Raw genomic sequence first — 23,467 nt, 5'->3', positions numbered from 1 at the left:
TAACTGGGAATCCCCTGGGGGATGCTGAGTGGGAAGGTGTGGGTGGGGTGTCCTATGGGAAGAGTTTGATGTTGTGTGGAGCTATGGGGCAGGGAGGTGGGGGGGTTAATCTGTGTGGGACGGGGAGAGATTGTTCTGGGGCCTGCAGGAATTTCCCTTCTTTGTTTCCTGCAGAGGAATCCCAGGAACCGGAAGTCGTTGTCCATCCGTCCGTCCGTCCCACACACACACAATCACCCCATGGGGACAGGAGGGGGAGGAGAAGGAGGGGGCAGTTTCCTGACAAAATAAAACAGGAAATTTCACAGGAAAATTAAATTGCAACTAAACAAAAAACCCTGATCCCAGCTCCCAGCACTGGCCAGACCCATCCCCATAGGTTTGCCAGTGCCCCTCAGTCCTGACCCACACCTCTGCAATCCCAGCCCAGGGCTCCCCACACCCAGCTCTGCCGGTGCCCCTCACTCCCGACCCGCAGCCCCTGCTAGCCCAGCCCTGCCCCCCAGCTCTGCTGGTGCCCCTCACTCCCAACCCGCAGCCCCTGCCACCCCCCCACACCCTATAGCTGTGATTTCTGTCTTTGCAACCAGCCCATGTTCCAATCTCAGCTGGCTGCAAAGAGCTTTTATGATTCCCAGCATCTCTCACTGCCCCCCGCCAATGAGCCCTGTGGAGTCATGGGGGTCCACGCAACACAGGGCCTCACAGCCGCCCCGTGCAGCTCTTGATGCCGGGCTGGGGTGGATGCCTCCCCACGGCATGCAGCGGCCCCACTCACAATGGAGCCATGCCGTTGGCTCAGGTCACTGGCTCAAGCAGCTTCCCCCAGCCAGGCCTGTGCCTTTGAGTCCAACCCCCCATGCCAAACAGCACGATCCAGGTCCCTGAAATCACAAGACTGGCTTGAATCGTAGCCAGCACTGCCTCTTCGCCTCCTAGTGACCGTTGGGCGTCCCCGTTCCTAGCTTCTCTCCCCAGCCAGCAGGGATGGAAACGAGCCCTGTCCAGTTAAACCGAGATTCTTGCCTCATCCCAGGGCTCCAGGAGCTGGGGCTTTCACAAAACACCAGAGATGGTGAGAGTTGGCAGCACCGTGGAGAGCCCAGCCAAGGGAGAGCTTAGTCTAGCTTTACTAGAGCCCAGCCAAGGGAGAGTGCGGGGCACGGGGGGTGGCCTGGAGGGGCGGGGGTGGCCTGGGGGGTGGCCTGCAACTCTTCTATTCCCAGAGCAACACCCGCAGAAGTGACAGACACCCTCTGCATCCGGCGTCCTCACTGGTCCCCTCCCCAGCGCAGGGCTTAATCTGCTGCCCAGGGGAAGGAAGCATCAGGCTCCAGCCTGAGCCAGGGCGCCCCCCACGCACACCTGCCCCAAGCGCTGCTCCCACCCCAATCTGCCCTGGAGTCCTGGGCCATGCTGGTCTGGGCGCGGTCTCTGCTGCCCTAGCACGAAGGCTGAGCGGACAGGGACTGAGACGTGTGCTGGGGCGGCTCAGAGGGCACTGGGGCTCTGGGGCCAGGGCTGCGTCCCCCAGAAGCCTGGGCCCACAGGGCTCCCTGGCCACTGGGGGCTTGCGCATCCTGGCTGCGGAGTGGCATGTTCCCAGCCTCCCCTGCAGTCAGAAGGATGGTTCTGGGCTCATCCTGGCATCGTCCGCTCAGCACCGCCCCTCACTTGCCATTCCCATGGCCGTGGGGCCCTGTGAGATTACCCAACTCTAGCTGCCAAGGCACTAATCCACCACGGGTTTGGAGCTTCATTAGGTCCCTGACCCACTTTCCCTGTAAGAGGATGAGCATCTATATATAGCGGTCCCTCAGGCAGGGGCTGCATTAGCTCCCCCAAGGGTCGATTAGTCTAATGAGATTGCCCACAAAGACCCTGATCCCAGCATACCACCTGCCTGGCACTGCTTTCCAGGGTGCCAGGCCAGAATGAGATTAATCTCCCAGGAGGAGAGGCAGCTGCAGTGGGAGGGCAGACAATAGCCATCTCCAGAGCAGCTTGTGGATCCACTGGGGCTGAACGACCTGGGACATTCAAGGCAGGAGTGTCAGAGAACTTGGCAGCCCCATGCTCTGAGCTCCATGGCCCCCATGTGCTGGTCTGTTACATAATCGTCCGTCTGCAGCAATGACCGTGGCCCTGGGCCAACGTAACCAGGCAGGACCATCAGTGCAGTAAAGGGCTCCGTGACCTTGGGGGAGCCTTTGCTGTGGGTCAGACCCTGTCCGTGCCCTGAACCTTAATGCACGGTTAGTCCCTTTTGCACCTACTCCTGCAAATACCCCCTATGCGGGGCACTGACCCATGGCCTGATGGGGCACGGTTTCCAGGATTTGGGCAAAACAGCCCTTTGCTTGATCTCACCCCCTCACCCCAGGCTGCATTAAGCTCTGAAGCACTCGGACAAATGCCATCAAATGAAGGCAAGTGAGTTGGGCCAGGTCCACACTAGGAATGGCTAAATCATTATGCAAGGTAACCTATTTCCCCTTGTTTTTTCCTACCCCCCCTCCAGACGTTCTTGTTAAACCCTGGATTTGTGCTGGAAATGGCCCACCTTGATTATCATACACATTGTAAGGAGAATGATCACTTTAGATAAGCTATTACCAGCAGGAGAGTGGGGTGGGGGGAGAGAAAACCTTTTGTAGTGATAAACACCCATTTTTTCATGGTTTGTGTGTATAAAACATCCTCACTGCATTTTCCACAGTATGCATCCGATGAAGTGAGCTGTAGCTCATGAAAGCTCATGCTCAGATAAATTGGTTATTCTCCAAGGTGCCACAAGTCCTCCTTTCCTTTTTACTAGGAAAGAGGTCGGTCTAACTACATAACTCGGGGTATGAACAATCCACCCCCCCAAGCGACGCAGTTACCCGGTGCCGACAGCACTAGGCAATGGGAGAAGTCTCCTGTCGACCCGGCTACCCCTCCTGGGGAGGTGGATTAGCTATGCCGACAGGGGGTGGCCTAGGCAGCGTCTCCACTGAAGCAACGCAGCTGTGATGTTTTAAGTGTAGACGAGTCCTAAGTCACGGTCACAAAGCCCTGTGCAGTTCCACCTCTCCCCAGGCACCAGGCCCCTGTTGCTACGAGCTGGCCGTGTGCATGCCAGGGAGCTCCTGTCCCCTGTCCCACCCAAGTCTACCAGTAACTTAGGGCACATCTACACTTGAAATGCTGGATCGCCCCCATCTTGTGTCAGCGTGACACTGCCTGCACTCCCACTGAGCTGTTCTCTCGCCCCTTCGCATGCACCAGGCCTTACTGCTGCCTGCACAATCTGGGCCCCCCATGCTGGCTGCTGTGGGTCGGATCCCGCTCGGCTATGGGAACGTTAAGGCCCCAAACGCCAGCCAGTGGTAGGGAGGTGTCACGGCACCACCTAGAGGGTGTCGGGGTTAGAAGCAATACGCAGACAGCAAAGAAATCCGTCATGCAAAAGACTCTGGGTGTCCCACACCTCGCAGCAAAAGGTGGCTGTGATAAAGTGGGACTGTTCTTAATGTTTCCTCTGAATAGTGTGGGGGTGCCTCAGTTTCCCCTAGGCAGTTCTTAAGTCTCTAGGTGGTGGGATAAGGGTGTATGATCCTTGCAGAGCCCTAGAGGGCAGGTGTGTGCAGGGGTCTGGACACAGAGAATGGCCGACACCCTGTTTCCTGGCCACTGGTGGCCTGGGCCCTTCCCCCCTACAAGGTGAGAGATAAAGGGTTGGAGAACAAAGGATTCTGGTGACCTCCTGGTCCGGAAAAGGGACAAAGCCCATCGGAGGGGGGGCTGCAGGGAGTTTCAGTTTGGGGCTGGCTGGGGACATGGAGTGAAGGGCAGACGTGGTTGTCTGGCTCACTGCCCCCCAAAATGGACCCGGCTGAGGGGTCCCGTTCTCTGCACCTGCAAGCTCTGTGTTAGACCATGTTCCTGTCGTCTAATAAACCTTCCGTTTTACTGGCTGGCTGAGAGTCCCGTCTGACTGCGGAGTTGGGGGGGCAGGACCTTCTGGCTTCCCCAGGAGCCCCACCTGAGTGGACTCGCTGTGGAAAGCGCACGGAGGGGCAGAGGAGGCTGAATGCTCTGAGGTCAGACCCAGGAAGGTGGAGCCGGGGGAGCTGTGTGTCCTGCAGACAGGCTGCTCACAGAAAGGAGACTTCCCCAGAGTCCTGCCTGGCTTCGTAGGGAGCAGGTCCAGAGCATCGCCCAGGGACCCCGTGACAGTGGCTGTAAAAAGTTTTTGGGGTCTGATTTCCTATTAGCTGAGACAAGATGGGACAACTTCTGATGGTGAGAGACATGTTTTGGGGCTTACACCGCGCTCTTCTTCAGATCTGGGGAATGTACTTGGTGTCACAGCTAAATTCCTCTGAGCTAGGCTGTTTCCAGTCCTAACGAGGATGGGGAGCCGTTTCAAACTCTACATCGGCAGCGATTAGATCGCCTGCCAGCTCAGGAGAAATCCCAATTCCCTGCGCAAGGCTCCTGGGCTCTGTTCTCTGCTCATCTATAGTGAGCAGGATTCTCAAGTGAAAGGAATCTGGTGGCACCGGCAGCTTTTATGGGCACCCTTCGCAGAGGAGAGAGCCACAACTCTGCATGAAGTATTTTGCAGTAGTCAAAGATGCTAATGAACCCTGCTGGAGAGGCCAGTGAAGGGCTGCTCCCTACAGTCCATTCCCCATCCCTTGTCCAGTTCTCTCTCAAATGTCTCATGCATTGCAGTTTCCATGCAGTCCCTAAGAAAATTGTCCCACAGCTTCATTGTCTGGAGTGGGCTCCCAATATTAGCCATGGAGTCTTTATCCTACCCCGCACAGCGATAGCCCCTCTGTAGCACCCTCAGTCTCCACCCACTCTTTCACTGTGCAGTGCCAACCTGCCTTTCACATCCCCTCCTGGCCACATCCAGGCTTCCCGACTGCCCCCCAATTTCTCCCAACTGCCACCATCCCTTCAGTACTACCGGGGCTTGCCCTCATGTGGTCTCAGCATCTATTGGTGCTAGACAGCCACGCTTAAGGAAGAGGAAGGACAGGCTAGGGTGCTGGACTGGGGCTCAGGACACCTGGGTTCAATTCTTGACTCTGCCACAGATGTCAAGTCACTGAATCCAACTGGTGTGGCAATTCCCCGATAATGTGGAGATGTTACCTCAGAGGGGGAGTGTGAAGATAAAGTGCCCAGTTGTGAGGTGCTCGGGGCAGAGAGACACACAAGTGCTTGGACAGACAGCAAAGTCACCTTCTCTTAGCAACTCTTTCCTGAGAATACAATCAACCCCTTTAACCCTGCCATTATTTCTCTACGGTCAGCACTCCGATATTCACTGCCAGGATTATTGCTGTTCTCCAAACAATGTTACATGCCTGAATAGGATTGGATTAAAAATGAACTGGAAACATGCCTGCAAAGTGCGTGTCCTCCCACCCCATCTGTTAAACACAGAAACAGTGAGCGGGTTTAAACTCTCTCCCCCATTCTTCAGACCGTAGAACAGTCCTGCCCAAAAGAGTGCTGCAACGAGAAGAGACGGGATTTTTTAACTCCCCTATGAAAATGAAGGGTTACAACTACTTTGTTGCTATAATTTGTAAAGAGCTATCAGGAAACACGTATGTAGTTAACCCACACGTGAGCCAAATGAACCAGAAACCTTTAAAATAACTGCATCCTTTAATGGCAGTAATACAATTACAGAGGATTAAAGAGCTCACAGGAGAAATATAGATGACATTTTTGGAAGACAAATGTGCAATAAAAAAAGGGAAAAAAAAACACAAAGCCATGCAACGAAACAGTCATTGTAAAAACCCCAAGACAGTATATACATATTTGCATCAACAGCTTCAATTCTGAAATAGTATTTACAGCTTATTACAATCTCAGTTAGAGCATTATTTTTTTTTCTCGTAAAGCTCTGGCAGATGGAAAAATATGAATGAATTAACGATGGGTGACTATATTCCACAATAGAGCGTCACTCCTCTTCATATTCTGGATTGGGATTAATAGGGTTTTTTTATGTATGTTACAAATGTTTAGGGTTATGGTACAAACACCACTGAATTCACATCTCTCTCACTAAAAGCAATCTCACATGGAGGAACAGGACACAAATGATTGATTTCACTTCTCTCTTTTTTGTTATAGTGATACCAGCCAAACTCCAAAGCCATAAGTCCATGTCACACTTCACTGCAGGTTAAGAGCTGAGGCTGTACCAAGAGAAGGCATGAGGTAAACCACTTCAACAGTGCGCTAACTACTACACACAGATGCCACACTGATTCATTGAAAACCAGTAAACAATTTCAGGGAGAGATGCAAGCAGAAATTTGAATAGATTAGATCTCCACTGGACATCCACATATCAAACAGATGGGCACAGTCCATTGGCATCTGAGTTTTCTGGAATCCAGCTGGTTTGAGAGACGTTGTTTAGAGTAAGTTTGATATAACCTTTTGCCTCAAATTAAAGTGGGGTGCAGGAAGAAGTAAAACACATAGCATCCAAAGGGAAGAAGACAAGTAAATTAACACCAAACATAAACGTAACAAAACTTCAGAGTCCAGACTGGGTTTTGTTAATTGACGAGAGTTAATTTTGGCATTATTAATGTTAATCTCACATGCACCAAAAACAAAGAACACCCATTATCTGTAGAACTGTTTCAAAACAAATTATACGCTTACAGCAAAACTGAGTTGGTTTTTAAGCAGCTGTTCCACTGTTGGACAATTCATCCTAAACCAGATTCAATGACGGTAGCCAGTGTACTGAGAAATGTTTTTCCTCTCACACTACTCCTTATGCAAACACCAGCCCGATGACAAGCCACTGTGACATGATGCAATGGATGAATTCTCAAACCAGACAGGTACAGCCACTTGGGAAATATTCTGCAATAAAACGGGAACCTCTCTTGGTGAAGGTGGGTCAGCTGGGATAGCCTGGCACCAGATCCCCATCTAAGCTGGTGTAGCACTCCCTGGTGCGAGGCTCTGGGGAGGGAGAGTTACGACACGCACACTGTGCCTTTAAAACACTCACCAGCACCAAGTATTTGGTCTCTCTGATAAAAGTTCTGGCTTGTACCTCCGTCAGAAGAAAGCGCTGTACTCAGTTCACACGCCATGGACATTTTTCTAATCGTACCACAGACATTGAGCTGGCTGGAAGCGTCAAGAAGAATACACCTGGCTCAGCCATGGTCATAAAACTGTGTTTAAAATTTAACTTAGTCTCCATTATTTCACAGGAGTTGATACTGCATGTTGGTCATGTACATTGTACAGATCCATGTCTTAACATATGGCTAAAAAGGTGCGAGCATTTTAGCTTTTCCTTGCTGCAGTTTATGCTGTAAAGACACTTTGCATAAAATGTCTTTACCTTCCAATACTTGTGAGCATGTTTGCCACAGGCTTTGCCAGCCAAATACTTGTGAGTGTGGGATACTATCAATATTCCCGTGACAAATGGTGGAATCCAGTTAGCTCCACAGTGATACAGCTATCAAAAAAACAAGAAGTAGGGGGTAGGGGACACCGTGACATCGAGTAACCACAGAGGCTACCAAGGGGAACGTGGGAAGGAGAAAAAAAAAAGTTTAACACATTTTCATCGTCAGAGGCAAAAGGAATTTTGCCTTTCTGTGCGCAGTGTATTCTAGATTGAGAACAATCTGGGCCTATGAGATCAGCGGTTTTGACCTATACAAAGAGGCAGCCTCACAAAGATCTAGCACGTCTAAGACAAGTGCGGGGCTGAGGGATGATCAGGAAAACGTAAGCTACAGACTTGTCTGTTGGAAAGGTTTATAAATCTGTTACCCCCTTTACTCACTGAAAAAGCCTGTAGCAAGAACACTGAGCCACAGAAAGGAGTCACCCCAGATCTTCCTTCCCTCAACAACCATTTTCATAACCACAGATTCTACAGTATCCCGTTCATCTTTTGAAAAACTTGATTATCTGCCACTCATGTCCCTTCCCTTGTAGCTGCTTTTCCCTGCACACACTGAAAGCACAGTTCATTGTACTCAACACTTCCATCTACACATTTGTTTCTAAACACACAATGAATCAGGAAAACGTACTCAGCACCTAACATCACTTTGCTTCATCTTTTCTGAAGAACAGCCTCTCTTTCTTAGGGTGGCACTATAGGACAAAACTTGGCCTCCTGAAACGCACGGCATGCAGAGTTCACCCGTCCCATCTGGTTGGAGATGGGTTTTACCCCTGGTGGGGTGGGGATCTACTGAAAATCTTAGAACACAGATTTGTGTTTATGGAAAAACCCTCCATACGCAAAATGCATACAAGTGAAATCTGATTGAGATTAATAATTTAATTTCAATAATACAACCTGTTTTTGGTAGACTGCACAACTTTTTGGGATGCAAATACTCCATGGCCATCCACGGACGGCCTCGAGAACGCGAGTCCTGTTACAACCCAGCTGGGTCTTACAATCAAACCACCTCCAGAAAATGGCATAAAATATTTACTTAAAACAAAAGCAAACAAACCCCCCACAATTACAAAAATAATCCCACATGGTTATGTTTCCATGGTAATTCTGTTCATTGTACTAGAATTTTAAAAAAGACTATGATACAAATACTTTAGTTAGTTACAGTTCAGAAGTGAACACATTCTACTCATCTGCATGGCTCACAGCTTTAATCTGCTAAGCAACACGTATGAACCACGTTTCTCTGCCATCCAGTCTGTCACTACCCTTGTCCTGAATGTAGTATAGGGGACTTGCTCAGCTACTGCAAAGAGAGAGGACAAAAGGGTGGCGTGACAGATCGGCCACAGCTTCCCAAGGAGATTTCAGACAATTCATTATTTTCCAAGAATGATTTCAACTGCACTTTGAAAGAAAGCTCTAAAACAAACGATTGGGGTAGTCAAAGAAAATGCTGGTTATTACTGCACAAGGATACTTTGATTATTAATTTAAAATGCACCTTTGAGACTATATGTTACAGCACTGACCAGAACCAAAATGATTTATATACATGTTATATGGCTAAAGTGAGCACTAATGGAATAAAAAAACGTTACCAACACTGTGCGCTGCAATTCAATACATGGACGCAAGGTCAGTCCTTTAATACTACTGGCAGAACGGTGAAGCTGTGGGATCAAAGCCCTTAAAAACATCTTTCAGAGATCCAGCATCCTGCTGCTCACTGTCCTGGGCAGGACTGTTGCCTGCAAAGGGGCTGCCTGACCCAGGCTTTGTGGTCTGCTTAACCATGCCATAGACGGAGGGCACAGGGAGGTTATGAACCCCTGGCTGAGGTGCAGTCTCCTGGGTGGGTGTGGAGGAGGCGGCGGGGGCGGTGGAGGAGGAGGCCGCCTTGGGACGCGGCCTGTTATAGCTATTGTATCTGTCTGTTGCAAGATCAGCGCCTGCCTTCTCGGCCTCGGGCTGATCCAACGCAGACCTGCGCACAAACAGAGGCTCCTTGGCCTTGTTAGCGCTCTTGCTGGCCTCTGGGCCTTTCAGCGATGCATTCCCTTCGCTGGGAGACTCTGCGGCTTTGCCACCTGAACTCGGAGTCCTGGGGTCATACAGGCTAATCCCACTGAGCACGCTGCTTTGGCTACTCCCTTTGCTTAGTCCTCCAGCTGTCAGCAGCCTGGGGTCGTAGGGAGCAATGGTGGGAGCTGTCTCGCTGCTGGGCGTGGTAGCAGCCGTTGGCTGAGCTGGCTCTGCAGGTTTAGTGGCTCTGGCAGCTGCTGGCTCTGCTGGTTTCTGTAACCTGGGATCAGCTGGTGCTTTGCGCATCCGAGGGTCACTCGGTTTATCGCTCTGCCCAGGCCCTGGACTGCCAGATGCATTTACAGTCTTTAATATTCTTGACAACAGCTCGAAGTCAGGGATGTTGGTGCCAGAACTGGTGGCAGGCTCTGCTTGGGCTGCTGCTCCTCGCTGTCTGGGATCAGAAAGGCCTGTATTTTGGGGCCTGTTGAGTCGCGGGTCAAGGGCAGGTAATGACTGGAGAGCAGCTGGGACAGGAACAAATTCTTGCTTTGGGACAGGCAGTGGAATCAGATCCTCTGGGCTCCACAGGACCATTCGGGCAAAGTTTGGCTTGTTTAGGATCACGTCTTTCTTTATGTGGCTGAACTGCTGCAGCTGAGACCTGGGGTCTCGCAGAGCGTGGGCTGGCAGTGCGTCTAAGGGGATATTGACCGGTTTGTCCCTTAGTGCTCTTTCCCCTTCTTCCTCCTCAGCAGCCAAGGCAGCCTTCTGACTGGCAGCAGTGTTGGAATGAGGAGCATCCGGTTTCAGGGCAGGCGTGGGAATGTGTCTTGCTAGTCTTGGGTCAGTGGGCCCTGCGTCCCCAGTGCTAGATGGACCACAAGTATCGGCATTTCGAGACAGCCTGGGATCCCGCAGCACACGTGGATCCGCAGGCCGACTGCTCCCTGCTGGCTGGGCCTTCTGCAGGCGAGGGTCACTCACACCTGGGCCGATGCTGCCACTGATTTCTCCATGGGATGCCTGGGCATGAGGCCTGCTTGAACTTTGCTGCCTTAGGGTTTTCAGTATGGAAGTGACGCTACTTCCACCGTCATCCTCGTCACTGGAATACCAGTTGCCAGGATCACCTGGGAACGAGGAGAAGAGAGTAAGCAAATACCACGGTGTGCACAGCTACAGCTAACCGCAGGGTAACTGGTTCTGTTGGGTCTGCAGCAACTGGTCTCACACGAACAAGCAGCTCCCTCAACCCCTTGGCAGCTCACGATGCTGCAGTGCTAGAAAGGGGGATCCACAAACATTTAGCAGGCACCCAACCTCACCAAACTACATTAGCTTTGCTGGATCTTTCAGCCAGCTGCTCTTATTTCTGTATCACACTCTTGCCATTTTTCCTCTCACCTATTTCATCCTTCATGAGCACCTTCATCCTCGGTGCTCACCCCAGGCCCTCCTTATGAAGGGAGTTTCTGAATCAGTGCTTGCAAGATTTTTTGGCAAAAGACCCGAGTGCACATTCTTCAGAAACCTCCAGTGCCCTTCACTACAAAACCAAGATGGCCATCTGCAGAGAATATCTCCCCAGCTCCAACGCGGAGGCCCACGCTGGCACCAGGCACTGTCTGTCGAGATCACAATCTCTAGAGCTCCTCTTTTTGTTTTAAGATTTGTCGTTTGTAAAATAAAAGCACAAATCCCACCGCCAGCCTGAGCTGTCAAGTATGTTCGAAGAGGAGCTGGGGATGGAAGGGTTGGGATGCAGAATGACATTCCCACAGGGCCGCTAATCTGGAAAACAGGGAGGATGTCTGCCCCCCAAGACATCTTAGCCCTGATAGGGAGGGGCTGGGCAAAGACAGATCTGGGACAGCATTCTCATCCCTGTCACTGACAGACCTGCAAGCGTAGGAGTGTCCAAACACAGCACAGAAATGCAGACATGCCAGTGCTCACAGCCCACACGGAGGGGGAAGGCAGCGACCAACTCCAGACAACCAGAAATGGTGGGAGGAAACAGGCCAAGGCCTCCTAAGCCAGGACAGCACGTTAGTCTGGTGTGGGACCCCTGGTGGGTAGGGTGCAGGGGCATCCTTCACAGACATATCTTTGAAAAAGCCTGGTACTCTGCCACTTGCCTTCCTCATTCTCCCGCTCCTGCTTACTGCTCTCGGCCAGTCTTCGAGCCCTCTCCTCCTCTTCCTGCTGCTTCTGCTGGATCCTCAGGTACAGGGCTCTCTGGGCAGATGGCAGGAAGTCAGGGATGTTGGCTGATGGTTTGTGTAACCCTGGAGCCCCTCCTTCACACAAGGAATCGGGTTCCAAGGACTGGTCAGGGAAAAGATGCTCTGCCAGAGGCTCGTCCATATCCTCGTAATTCCCATAGTCCTCTGCATAGAAGGAACAGGGCAAACATTCACAATCACAGGACACTGAAGTTATTTCTCATACAGCTGAATATAGCAGCCGATTCTCAAGAAAGCAGTAAAGAGAGACTTATGCCCATGAAACCAGCCAATGTTTGAGTCTTGTCTGGTGCAAGTTCTGCCCAGCCACCCAGAGCAGCACGTTAAGTGCTCACAGGCAGCTAAAAGAGACCAGGCCAACATGGCATCTCCAGCCCCCCCTGCATCAGACCAACTCCTGTCATGGTAAACAGAGACAACCGAAGGACAGTCAGTAAGAGGAACATACCTGGGTCACCCATCAAGCCAGGGTCCATGTCCAGGCCCCCCTCTTGCTGTTGGTAGAAATTATCATAGAAGCTTTGTGCAGGTGGGCCAGGGGGCATCATTCCGGAGTGTGGAGAATCGTCCGGGCCATATGGCATCATTGGGGGCCTGGGACCCATTGGAGGCCCAGGATTCATCCCTGGGCCCATAGGCATATCTGGGTGCATGTCGGGGTGCATATCTGGATGCATGTCCGGGTGCATGTCAGGGTGCATGTCGGGATGCATGTCCAGATGCATGTCAGGATGCATATCCGGGTGCATGTCAGGATGCATATCTGGGTGCATGTCAGGATGCATGGGTCCTGGCATAGGCCCAGGTGGTCCACCAGGCCCAGGGAAGCGGGGAGGTGGTGGAACTGGGTGCCTGGAAGAGAACAGAGGGAAATTTAACTTTTAAAATGCAAACTTGAGATCAGTCACATTTCCCTACAAAGAGCAGGGCTTGCAGCAGGGTCCTTATCAGAACTGGAAGGACAGGCACAGTGCTGCAGGGAATGCCTGTTGAGGCTCCCTGCAGGAACAGACCATGTTGTTTTAATGCACCCACCACAAGAGCTGCCCGAAAAGCCTCATTTCCACACAAAAGGTGCCTATTCCACATCTCTCCACTCCAGCAGCCAGCTCTTTACTGTCGAGTTTCAGTAGCAGCAGGACTGTGTCCTCAGCCCTTCTGTACACTGCTATGAAATGGCAGCAGGTTGTTGAATTCACACAGTGCACCCCCCTCCTGCCTAGACCACCATGCCATGGCACAGAGGTCTCTCTGGGCAAGGAAGACAGGCTAACCTTGTAGCAAACCAGATGTCAGGAGCAGAACCTTGGCTGGCCTGTTTCCGAGCCTACTCCATAGCGAGAGAACAGGAAATACAGAATGTTCTGATTACACTGTCTCCGTGACTGCAGTAAGGGGTCAGTAGCACTCTGCGTGCAGTGAAGCAACACACAGGTTCCTATTTACCCTGTACTGTGTCTAAAGGGTCCACAGAAATTCTGAGATGCATACAGGGACAATTTTGCTACTATGCCAATAACACAAAGAAATTCCATATATTAACTACATTAAATAACAACTAGGCTACAAGTGGGAACATTCTGCTTGTGACTGAGAGAGGCTGTGGATGAATTTCATCCTGTAAAACTACTTTAAGACCCTCAGAGAAAAGAGTATGAATAATAACCTATCCATGGCATACATAACCCCCCCTTCCTATTCCTGACTCTCCCACTGAGCGTTATTCCTCTTAACGCATCCATAACTAGTTGGAAGGGAGGGTCATGCTTACCGCACGCCTAGTTTCTCTGCCAGCTGCCCAGTGGGCCGCACCACAATCTCAAACAGAGATGGGATTTTCTTATACATGTCCTGCTGCTGCTGAAGCTGCTGTGGTGAGAGAGGTTCGTGCGGCGGAGGTGGCAGCTGGGGTGGCCCTGGCGGTGGAAGGGGGGGCGGTGGAGGAGGTGGCGGTCCTCCAGGAATTGGCCTGCCATTGGGAGAAGTTGGAGCTGGGGGTCCAGGAGGACGAGGGGGTGTGGGCAGCAGGCCCACTCCGGGTGGAGGTTTCGGTAACGGATTGATGCCCTGTTTCTTTAGCTCTTCAACTTCCTTCTCATCTTCTGCACCTGCTTCTGCATCATCAGCCAGCATCTGAGGGGGAGAGAGAGAAATGAGAGGCAGTTAAAAGCAACGCCCTGAACAGCCCATGTTGGTATGAGTTTGCCAGGTCTCAGCGCAGCTGCTCAGACCATGGCCTGGGCCCGTGTTTCTCCAGCGCTGAGGCTGCACATGAGAGTCTGCCAGCACGGGCTTGTCTCCTACGGTACATTAAACAGTGTTCTAGCAAGCTGAAAGTGTCCCAAAGCATGGGGCTTCTGCTCTGTAGAGTCAGACCAGGCTCCCTGCACTTCCCTTTTCAGAATTCAATCTCAGGACTCCAAATGACACCCTTGTTACCCGACCTTACAAACTCCTCTCTCCTTGCTGTGAAAGTTTCGCATGGGCAGCAAAATCAGCCAAGGAAAGCCACTCCGAAAGGAACCCACATTACAATTCCCTTTTACCTTGTCCAGCAGCTCCCGCGTTTCGTCTGTGAGCGGCTCATGGGAAAACATACAGTCGTCCCCATTGATACAATTCCCAGTGGTGTGGAACAGTTTACAAGGAAAGTCTCGTACAAAGTGTTAAGGAAAATGAAACTCCTTTGAGTAATTAATAAAAAATCTGGCAGTGGGCAGACAGGTTATTTTTAACAGTGCTCCACCAATGGATTTGATGTGGTACATTCTTACTAAGAAGGTGAAACCTCTGCAGTCCCGACACTGAAAATAAAACCCAACTGCCCCACACCCCACATTTTCCTTTTCTAAAACTCCTGCAAACTCACCTGCTCTGTGCAGCTCTGCGGCCTGAAGACCCCATTCCCTTGTGCTTACTCCATACTGTATTGTTCGCAAGCTGAGCCCACCTTCACCAACATGAAGCCACTTGTGTCCCTGCAGCTGTCATACACTGTTAAAAGCCTACACATCTTAAGGTATATGTCTTCCACACTCCCATGGCTAGTCCTAGCCTCCCTCTCCCCGGGGAAACATTAGTGCCGATCTTCATCATGAGACCCTTCCCTTCCTTTCTGACACGCTCTGGTGAGCCGTGAAATAATGAAGATGCCATCACTGGCCTCTGAGTCAGCACTCACTGAAATGAATGGGGCTGTTCACACCTCAGCGTCCAGGCTCTCTGCTGGCTCAGGCAGGCATAAGTTACACTCAGGGTAGTCTCTCCCCCAGTTCCTCCCGTTTCAGGCTCTCTGCAAGCTTAGGTAGACGTCTCTGCATCAGTTAACTCAGATCACAATGTGAAGAGTTTGTCTACAATTCTAACAGCTAGAGACCGACTTTTTTTAAACTGAAAGCTGAGACTGAAGAACAAATGAGAGTTCTGTCTCTACCTTCAGCTAGCCCCTCACGGCCCCCTCCCATAAGCCGGTGCACCCCACATTCTGGGAACCGATATCATACAGGCACTTGCCTGTAGATCGTAAGCCACTTGGTGCAGGGACCTACTCTTCTGGCCCATTTTCCCTGTTGCATAGGGCCGCACACGACTGACTTAAAGCCACTGATCTCCGTGGTGACTGGAAACACAGTGAACAAGAGGAAAGGATATCATGCATGTAAGGGCAATTCTCTGCCCTCGCACAGTAACCAGTAATGTAAAACTTGCACAGTTCCCGTTTCTTTGGTAGTTCGATGTCATGGCTGAAATTGCAGTGCTCCCCCTGTATAGAAAAAGTACAACACCCCCACTGTTAATGAAACAATAAAAGCATACACAATAACAGGGGGAAGCAAACACCTATAAGGCACTTGTTATAGAACTGATTCTCTGCTGGGGTTCTGGCCCTGAAATCCTTGAAAACTGGGCTCTGTGGCCCACGGTTATCCTGTGTTTTTAAAATCGGAGAATCAGGAAGTAGAAAGTAAAACAAGTGTTTGTCTCAGATTGGTGTTTGCACACTTGATTTTCCTTACACTCGGTGTAACTCTCCTAGCACTCAGCACGTTATCACTTTCAACATGTATTCTAGACTCTATGTTCTTTAATGCAAGGACCACGTATGTCTCAGTTCATATCTTGTACAGACCTGGATGCATTTTAGGTACTACTGAAATGCTTAACAGTAAAGTCAAGGCCACTATTAATTATCTCCTTACCCAGGTACACCTGCCTTCCACAAAGTATTTGCAGATAACTTTTCCTTTTTTATCCGACTGCTGGTGGGGTTTATCATGGTCATTCCGTCTGTAATTTCCACCACTTCCTCCGTCCTGCAGGAATTGTAAGGGTGTAGTTAACAAGCACAAAGAGGCAAATCCTAGCCATGGAAAGAAATTAACCATCTTCCTACAAAATGCATTTCAAAGTGCACATGAAGGTCTTGCAGGAAGGCAGCATAAGACTTGCAGCCTGACCAACTGTAGCTAGATGGAGGGACAGATTTCAACTTGGTTTGTCAGTCAACCCATCAGAATCCGAAAAATCCATCCTGCCTAGAAAAGGGATTATTGTCATGAAGACTGGGTCAGTCCCACTTTTACACTGCTGGGAAATACACAAAGATGAAGTCTAGACTTTGGGCTCATTTCAAGGTATTTCAGAGATCTTTTCTGGTGGGTGGGGAATGGGGGTCATTTTCTGATTGTAAGGTCAATGCATACACTTGGTGACATGAACTCCAATAAGGGCTCCCCTGAGATGCCTCCCTCTTTTTAGCATTACTTGGTGCCAGTCGAACAGTGCCTGAGAGCACTACATCCCAGACAAAAACAGGCAGAGGAGCCCCTTGAAAGAAGGGAGAAAATCAATGCCAGAGGTTCAAAAATTGGGCTGCTTGAAAGCTTGACTGCCAAGCTCAGGAGTACGTGACCGATCGCCAGTCTCCTGCCACTGAAGTGCAGCTAGGATGAGAAAAGTGGCTAGATAAAAGGAGCCCAGCCTCTTGGCAGATCCGTTCTCTGTGCCGGTCCAGTGTCACTTTACTGAGCAAGACCAACCGTTACTGGCTTTACCCCTGGAGGCCCTGCCGAGCCAAACCCCGGTGGGAAAAGGAGCTGGGGTATGCTCTGCTCTGCATCATCAGGACTGTTAATTATTTCCCAAGTTCTGTACTCCAATGGGGTTGCAGAAGCCAGAGGTCTGGATCTTTACTCTCAGCGATGATGAATGAGATAGAAGGAAGTCAACTTGTGGCTCTGAGCCTAAGGCAATATGCAGCACTGGCAGGCAGAGAGCCCTGGGCAGGCTCAGAAAGTCCAACTTCAGTCCCAAATTTCAGAGTTCAATACATGCAAATGAAATTATTTCTGGGGAAGCCTGTCTGGTATGTTGGAGAGAAACCCCATGGGCACCTTTCCACAGGTGACCCAAGTGCAGCAAGACCCCAACGGAGACAAGGCAGAGCTGCTTACCCCCATGTCCTCATCATAGTAATCGTCATCCTCGTTCATTCCGCCACCTTTCCCCATTCCACTTCTGCTCCCGCCTCTTCCTCTTCCCCTGCCCATCCCCTTGCTTCCTCTCCCTCTGGGGCCACGGCCACGCCCCCGATTTAAACCTGCAATAGAGCAAAACAACATAATTATTTATACTCCCCCCCGCCCCCCAAATAAAACCTGACCATTATGATACCACAGGCTGGCTCTACTCTTCGGACTGCGCAGAGCCCCCGAGCACCGTCTAATTCACTCTGCTCTGGGCTCAGTTGTGTACCTCGCCCTCTGCCCTCTTTGCTCCTCCGGTACTGGTTCAACTCTTTTGAATAGTCGTCGTACTCCTCGTCACCCATTGGCTCTTCATTGTCACCATACTGCAATTCAGAAAGAACAGAGCGGTCAGTGCACCGGACTCTTGGCCCAAAACTGATGCTCACCCCACCGCTTCTAATTCCAGAAAAGAATGTTCTCCCACTTAACGCTCCCCATCTCTGGGGGACTCAGATACAGCTCAGAAATGGGCCTTACTTCCATTTCTTCCTCATACATTTCCTCCTCCTCTTCCGGATGTTCACCTCTCCCTCTCCCACGGCTTCCTCGGCCCATGCCTCGCCCTCTCATTCCACCTCTGCCTCCACGCCCTCGGTATCCTCGGCCTCGGCCTCGACTGCCTGTAGAGCGAGCAAACAAGCGTCAGTCTGCTACTGCAGTACTTGAACACTCCGACAGCCATGTGGTACCATGAGAGACGCCTGGCTGTCTTTGGAGCAGGTATCAAGTCAGTTCACAGGAGTAACATGGTTGTCTCTCACTTACAGAGGACAATCAGATCAGATTATGACAGCAAATGATCTCTTAGTTACTGCTAGTGAGATCAATGAGTTTGCGAGGGTGTGCTGGGGCTTTTTAAGCCTACTAATACAACATAGGGTCATTTTCCTAAGGAACACAAACGTAAGTTTCAGAGTAACAGCCGTGTTAGTCTGTATTCGCAAAAAGAAAAGGAGGACTTGTGGCACCTTAGAGACTAACCAATTTCTTTGAGCATGAGCTTTCATGAGCTACAGATGAAGTGAGCTGTAGCTCACGAAAGCTCATGCTCAAATAAATTGGTTAGTCTCTAAGGTGCAAACGTAAGTGCATACCTAATTGAAAGGAAAGTCAATGGCATTCCAGTAAGGGTTATCCGTCACATTTAAATAGTGAAGAATATGGCAAAAACAATACATGCCGGGTACAATATCTGTACTATGGTTCTGTTTCAGGCTCTATCAACCTGTAACCAGAATCCATCCATTTGTGGTAGTTACCTGCCCCCCATTACCACAATATCTGAGTGCATCACAATCTCTAATGTATTTATCCTCACCACACCACTATGAGGGAGGGCAGGGCCACTCTCCCCACTTTACAGACAGGAAAACAGAGCTATAGAGAGACACGGTAACCTGCCCAAGGTCCCACAAGAGGTCTATGGAAGAGCAGGGAAAAGAGTAGGGAACTGAACTCAGATCCTCCGAGACCCAGGTTATCACCTCTACCACTCAGCGATCCTTTTAACAGAATGTATATATACACATATATATTACACACCCGCTTAGTAAAGACATTAAAACACCGGCCTCCTCCTTGTAAGAGCAGGTTCTGTGTATTTTAGACTTTTCATAGAATAAGTCTTGGTGCTATTTGGTTTTAAGTGGGTTAATGCTTTTTAAAATTCTGAAGCAATTACTTTTAAAGTGTCTAAGATGTAAACATTTTAAAGTAGCCGTTGTGAATGCAGGGCAATTACCGCACATAAAGTTTCATCTTTCATGCAGGATTACCGACATGGTACACTTCAGAGTTTACTCTGAATACACTTTAGCAGGATGAAATCTGACTTGGCATGTTATCCTGGCTTTGTTTTCTTTGCACACAAAGGACACACGCTGTTTTTTAACCTCACCTGTATTTTTAAATCTATCTAGATATAAAAGAAAGAATGTGCCTTTAAATATAAAGCTACAAAACTGGGATCTGACCTTTGCCCTCGCATAATAAAAGATGTAAGAAATGGACGTCTCTGGGTCTCGCTGTGCAGCACTAATGAGTTATTCGGCCCTGCCGCTGCAACTGCAGCAGACCTGTGTTGTACCAGGGGCTCAGAGCAGGCACAGCAGTCCACCTGCATGCCGCCAACTACAAGATCAGAGCCTTACGTGGTGACTGATCATCAGCCTTAATAAGCCAAGCGTTGTAACATGTTGATTAGAAAAGCGTTTTGGCCTCGGAAGCATGTTGGCAAAGGCAGCCATACCTCGCCCCCGATGTGTCCCCTCCTTAGCTCTCCGGTACTGGTTCAGCTCTTTTGTGAAGTCGTCATACTCTTCTTTCCCCATGTCTTCATCTTCATCCCCCTCGTATTCGCCATAGGCCTCATTCTCGTAATCCTCATACATGCTGTAATTCTTGCTCTCCATTTTGGAGTAGCTCTTCTTTGGCAAGGGGGCACTGTGAGAGGACTGATACTGCTGGTGAGACTGAGAAAAGTAGACAGACAGGAAGGGGTAACAATGAAGCAATGATCAATTTGAAACAGCAGGGTGATGGCTGACGCACAGCAGGTCCCTGGGGCATGCCCTCTTTCCAGACTTGCCAAGGAACTGTGGAAGTAGAGCGGTCATTATCCCCAAACCTGCAAAGCCACAGTCCCCTCATGGTTTCATTTAATACCTATCATTCATCCCTTCCCTGGCAGCTTTCTCCCAGGGCCTCCAGAACTCTGTAGAGACAGACAAGCTCTTCATCAAGATTGTATATACAAAGTGCGGTTAGAAAGGGTGTAACAGACTCATCAGACAGAACTAGAAGGAGACACTGAAAGATGCACTCAAGTCACCTTCCTTCTCCCAGCCACTATTCTACAGGATTAAAGCTTGGGAATAGGTAGCTCCTTGAAGAGGGAATCACCAGCATTCTTCAGGGTCCCCTCTGGAGTCAGAGGACCATGGCCTCTGAAAGAAAACCACACCTGCTTCAGGCCGAGTTCCCAGGGTAACTGCATGCGGCACCTACTGTTGTTTGCTCATTTCCCTCTGCTCTTCCCTGTCTCTTTGTTGGGAAGTGGCTGTTTCAGGTTGACAAGGGAAGGCCAAAGGGGACATCTGATGTAATGATTCAATTTTTAAAAGAAACGGAAAAAAATGAAAGATGGAAGGGGCTCAGCACCTGGAGCAAAGCCAGGAGCCCATAAGACTGGCCTTCAGCCCCTGCGTGCAGCGAGACAGGTCTGTGTGTGCAAAGCATGCAACATTTCCAACACAGTGTTGGAGAGAGCAGCTTTCCCCACAACTGGTTGATCGCGGGTACTTACAAGAGGGTAAGGAGGGCTGTATTCCCGGTACTTTCTGTGCCCCTTCTCACTGGGGCTGAAATCAGAGTCCTCGCTGTAGTCAGAGAAGTCTTCACTGGAAGATGCATGGCGCTGCAAGGAATGGCAAACATATTGTATGATTTTAGTACAGCGGCTCTTGCGCTCTAAGCTTGAATTGCAACTCTGTGGCCAGGCATCTGGACTGCCACACACAATATAAACGAGTCTTTCTTAAGATAACTCAGATTCTGGCTTGCAAAAATCTTGACAGTGTTCCTTGAATTGACCATTTATGATGCAAAAGACTTCTAGTGTATTTCAAACGTCACTGTAGATTCTGTCCGAATTGGGAACGTTTCCAGTTTGTTTAATTGGTTTCTAATGAAAGCAATTCATATTACACCGTCTGTTAGCTTGAGGGTCTCATAAACATCTTTGACTTTACAAGCCAGACATTCTAATTTACCATATACTAGTCTTCTTGCAAGCACAGGTGTTCACAAAAAAGAGATTTACTTTACCAAATGAAACTGTTTTTCCTTTCCATTCCACCCATAGATATATGCAAACACAGAAAAAGAAAAGAGATTCCATACTAGGGTATCTTCTACCTCCCCACTGTTTCTTTACTTGTTACCTCCTGCTGGGTTACGTCTAATTTAAACAGTAAGCTCATATTTCCTTGTAGGTGAGGTACAATGCACCACATGGTGCCATAATGACGGGCTACATCCATATGGCAAGGCCTAAGGCAGGGAGATTCTGCCTAGGATACTATAGCTAATACGTTCTCTACAACAGTGGTTCTCAACCAGGGGTCTGGGGCCCCCTGAGGGGCCACGAGCAGGTTTCAGGGGGTCTGTCAAGCAGGGCCAGCATCAGACTCACTGGAACCCTGGGCAGAAAGCCGAAGCCCCACTGCATGGGGCTGAAACCCGAGGCCCTGAGCCCCCGGGCTGAAGCCGAAGCCTGAGCAGCTTAGCTTAATGGGGCTCCCTGTGGCATGGGGCCCCAAGCAACAGCCCTGTTTGCAACCCCCTAACGCTGGCCCTGACGTTTATATGCAGATGGGCTGTGGAGGTTTTATAGTTTTCGGGGGGAGGGGGCCTCAGAAAAAAAAAGGGTGAGAACCCCTGCTCTACAAGGTAGGTATGTAAAGGCAGCCATTGGAATCACTGACTCTGTAAGTGAACCATGCTGTGGTCTTGGAGGAGTGGAGTTGAGATCCCTATTACCATACCTGGCAGGACTAAGGTGTGTTTGTTTACTCACTTTGTGCTTGGATTTCCTTTTCTTTTTTGCTCTTCTTTTCTCTTTCTCTCTCTCTCGCTCTTTCCTCCTCTTGCGCTTCATCCGCCGATGAGCCTTTTCCTCATCCGAGTCACTTTTGTGCTTCTCTCCCTTCTCTTTCCGGCCCCTCTCATGTGACTCAGAAGCATTTTGGGGCTCCTCTCCCCCATCGTCCTCCAGCTCGCCTTCTTCCAGCTCCCCATCCTCCCTGCAGAGCAAACACACACACTGGCATTTCACTCCTCACAAAATCACTCAAGGCACTTAAGCCAGCTGGACATCTTGGGGCTTCCTAAATCTAAAGGTAACACTAGTCCCAAATACCTTGGTTTGAGACATCTGTAACAGTTGACTTTGTTATCACCTGTGTCACTGGAACATACAAACAGAGCCTATTCAACTCTCTCTCATGCTCACACACACACACACACCTCAGACCAGAAGTTCCCATCTATGCACATTTTTAAAAAATGAAAGCCTATAAAATAATTCTACTGAACAACATACGACAGCAGAGACTGCAAAATTACAGCTTCAAATCTTAGAGAACATTATCACAAATTCCACCAGTCTTTGAATTAAAGTCAACATACAACAAACCATGTGGTCCTACGAAGATAAAAATAAAACAAATCATCACAGAAACCCCATTATTCCTGTTGTCTATCCTAATTATTATATGAAATCCGGCAAATCATGTACTGAAGAAGCATCTAGCTCCTCTTCCAGGGGTTTCAAACAGGCAACTTCTTATCTAAAAAGCATCTGTGTGTGTAAATTTAAATAAATAAATAAAACATTGGTTTAATCTACAATTATCTGGACTCTTGCTTGGAAAGAATAGCTGTTTGAGCCCTCATTTCCAAGTGAGAATGCTGCCTTAAGAAAATTTAATTTGTCTCTTAATTTTGGATTGGTGAGACAAATCTGGAAACACACGCACTGCTGCTTCCTGATCTTTAGACCACATTAGGGTTCACACATAACTACGGTTCTCATGAGATGAGATAAAACAAATCAAGATCGGAAATGTCCTCAGAGAATTTTCCAGTCACATTCAGTTTAAGAATTACTGGGGTTTGGTGAAGGGAAGCTTTCTCCAAGCTCAAAATAAATCAAATTTACAAATCAAGTAAGGGTGCAAGCAGTACTTGAATTCTCTTTTTATACTGCTCACTCCTTCCCGAATCCTACAAATTCTCATGTTCTTAATCTTGTTCTAATTTTCCATCTCTTCTATGCTCTGACCAAAGAAGTACATACTTATCACTGTTCAAGTCTTTATTTAAAATGATGATTTTGAGTATGATGAATGGATGGAATTTTATCCCTGAGTTTGGAGAACAGGATGGATATGCAATTTAAGGGTAACCCTTTCCTCAAAAGCCTTAGTAGCAAGCAGTACCACAGTGAAGGGAAACTTCAGAGGGAGTGTCCCCTTGTTGGCAATTCTATATAGGGTACAGGGCATAGAGGCAATGCTCTCCCTCAAGATGCAAACACCTTCAGACCTCAAACAGCTATCATCATGTCTCCTTTCACAGGGATCTTTCTACGTTGTCTTCATTATTTACTTGGCAGAAGTGCCCAAGAT

The 23,467-nt window shown here is 49.3% G+C and overlaps 1 protein-coding gene across 1 annotated transcript in view; it reads right to left on the bottom strand.

Moving 5' to 3' along the window:
• Window positions 1-5,654: 5,654 nt before the first annotated feature.
• The window catches only part of ZC3H4 (zinc finger CCCH-type containing 4), a 30,418-nt gene continuing 12,605 nt past the window's right edge, over window positions 5,655-23,467 (bottom strand). Inside the window, exons 2-14 of the mRNA XM_073321818.2 lie at window positions 21,856-22,081; window positions 20,584-20,694; window positions 19,528-19,750; window positions 17,757-17,899; window positions 17,506-17,602; window positions 17,205-17,350; window positions 15,951-16,064; window positions 15,403-15,514; window positions 14,298-14,407; window positions 13,523-13,884; window positions 12,200-12,603; window positions 11,644-11,895; window positions 5,655-10,635 (exon numbers count right to left, since the gene is read on the bottom strand). Of these exons, the coding sequence (XP_073177919.1) occupies window positions 9,131-10,635; window positions 11,644-11,895; window positions 12,200-12,603; window positions 13,523-13,884; window positions 14,298-14,407; window positions 15,403-15,514; window positions 15,951-16,064; window positions 17,205-17,350; window positions 17,506-17,602; window positions 17,757-17,899; window positions 19,528-19,750; window positions 20,584-20,694; window positions 21,856-22,081 (3,805 nt within the window). The 3' untranslated portion in view covers window positions 5,655-9,130. The remainder of the gene's footprint in view (window positions 10,636-11,643; window positions 11,896-12,199; window positions 12,604-13,522; window positions 13,885-14,297; window positions 14,408-15,402; window positions 15,515-15,950; window positions 16,065-17,204; window positions 17,351-17,505; window positions 17,603-17,756; window positions 17,900-19,527; window positions 19,751-20,583; window positions 20,695-21,855; window positions 22,082-23,467) is intronic.

Source organism: Lepidochelys kempii, chromosome 23 (assembly GCF_965140285.1).
Source record: "Lepidochelys kempii isolate rLepKem1 chromosome 23, rLepKem1.hap1, whole genome shotgun sequence".
Lineage (NCBI taxonomy): Eukaryota > Metazoa > Chordata > Testudines > Cheloniidae > Lepidochelys > Lepidochelys kempii.
This window is presented reverse-complemented; position numbering and strand designations above follow the sequence as displayed.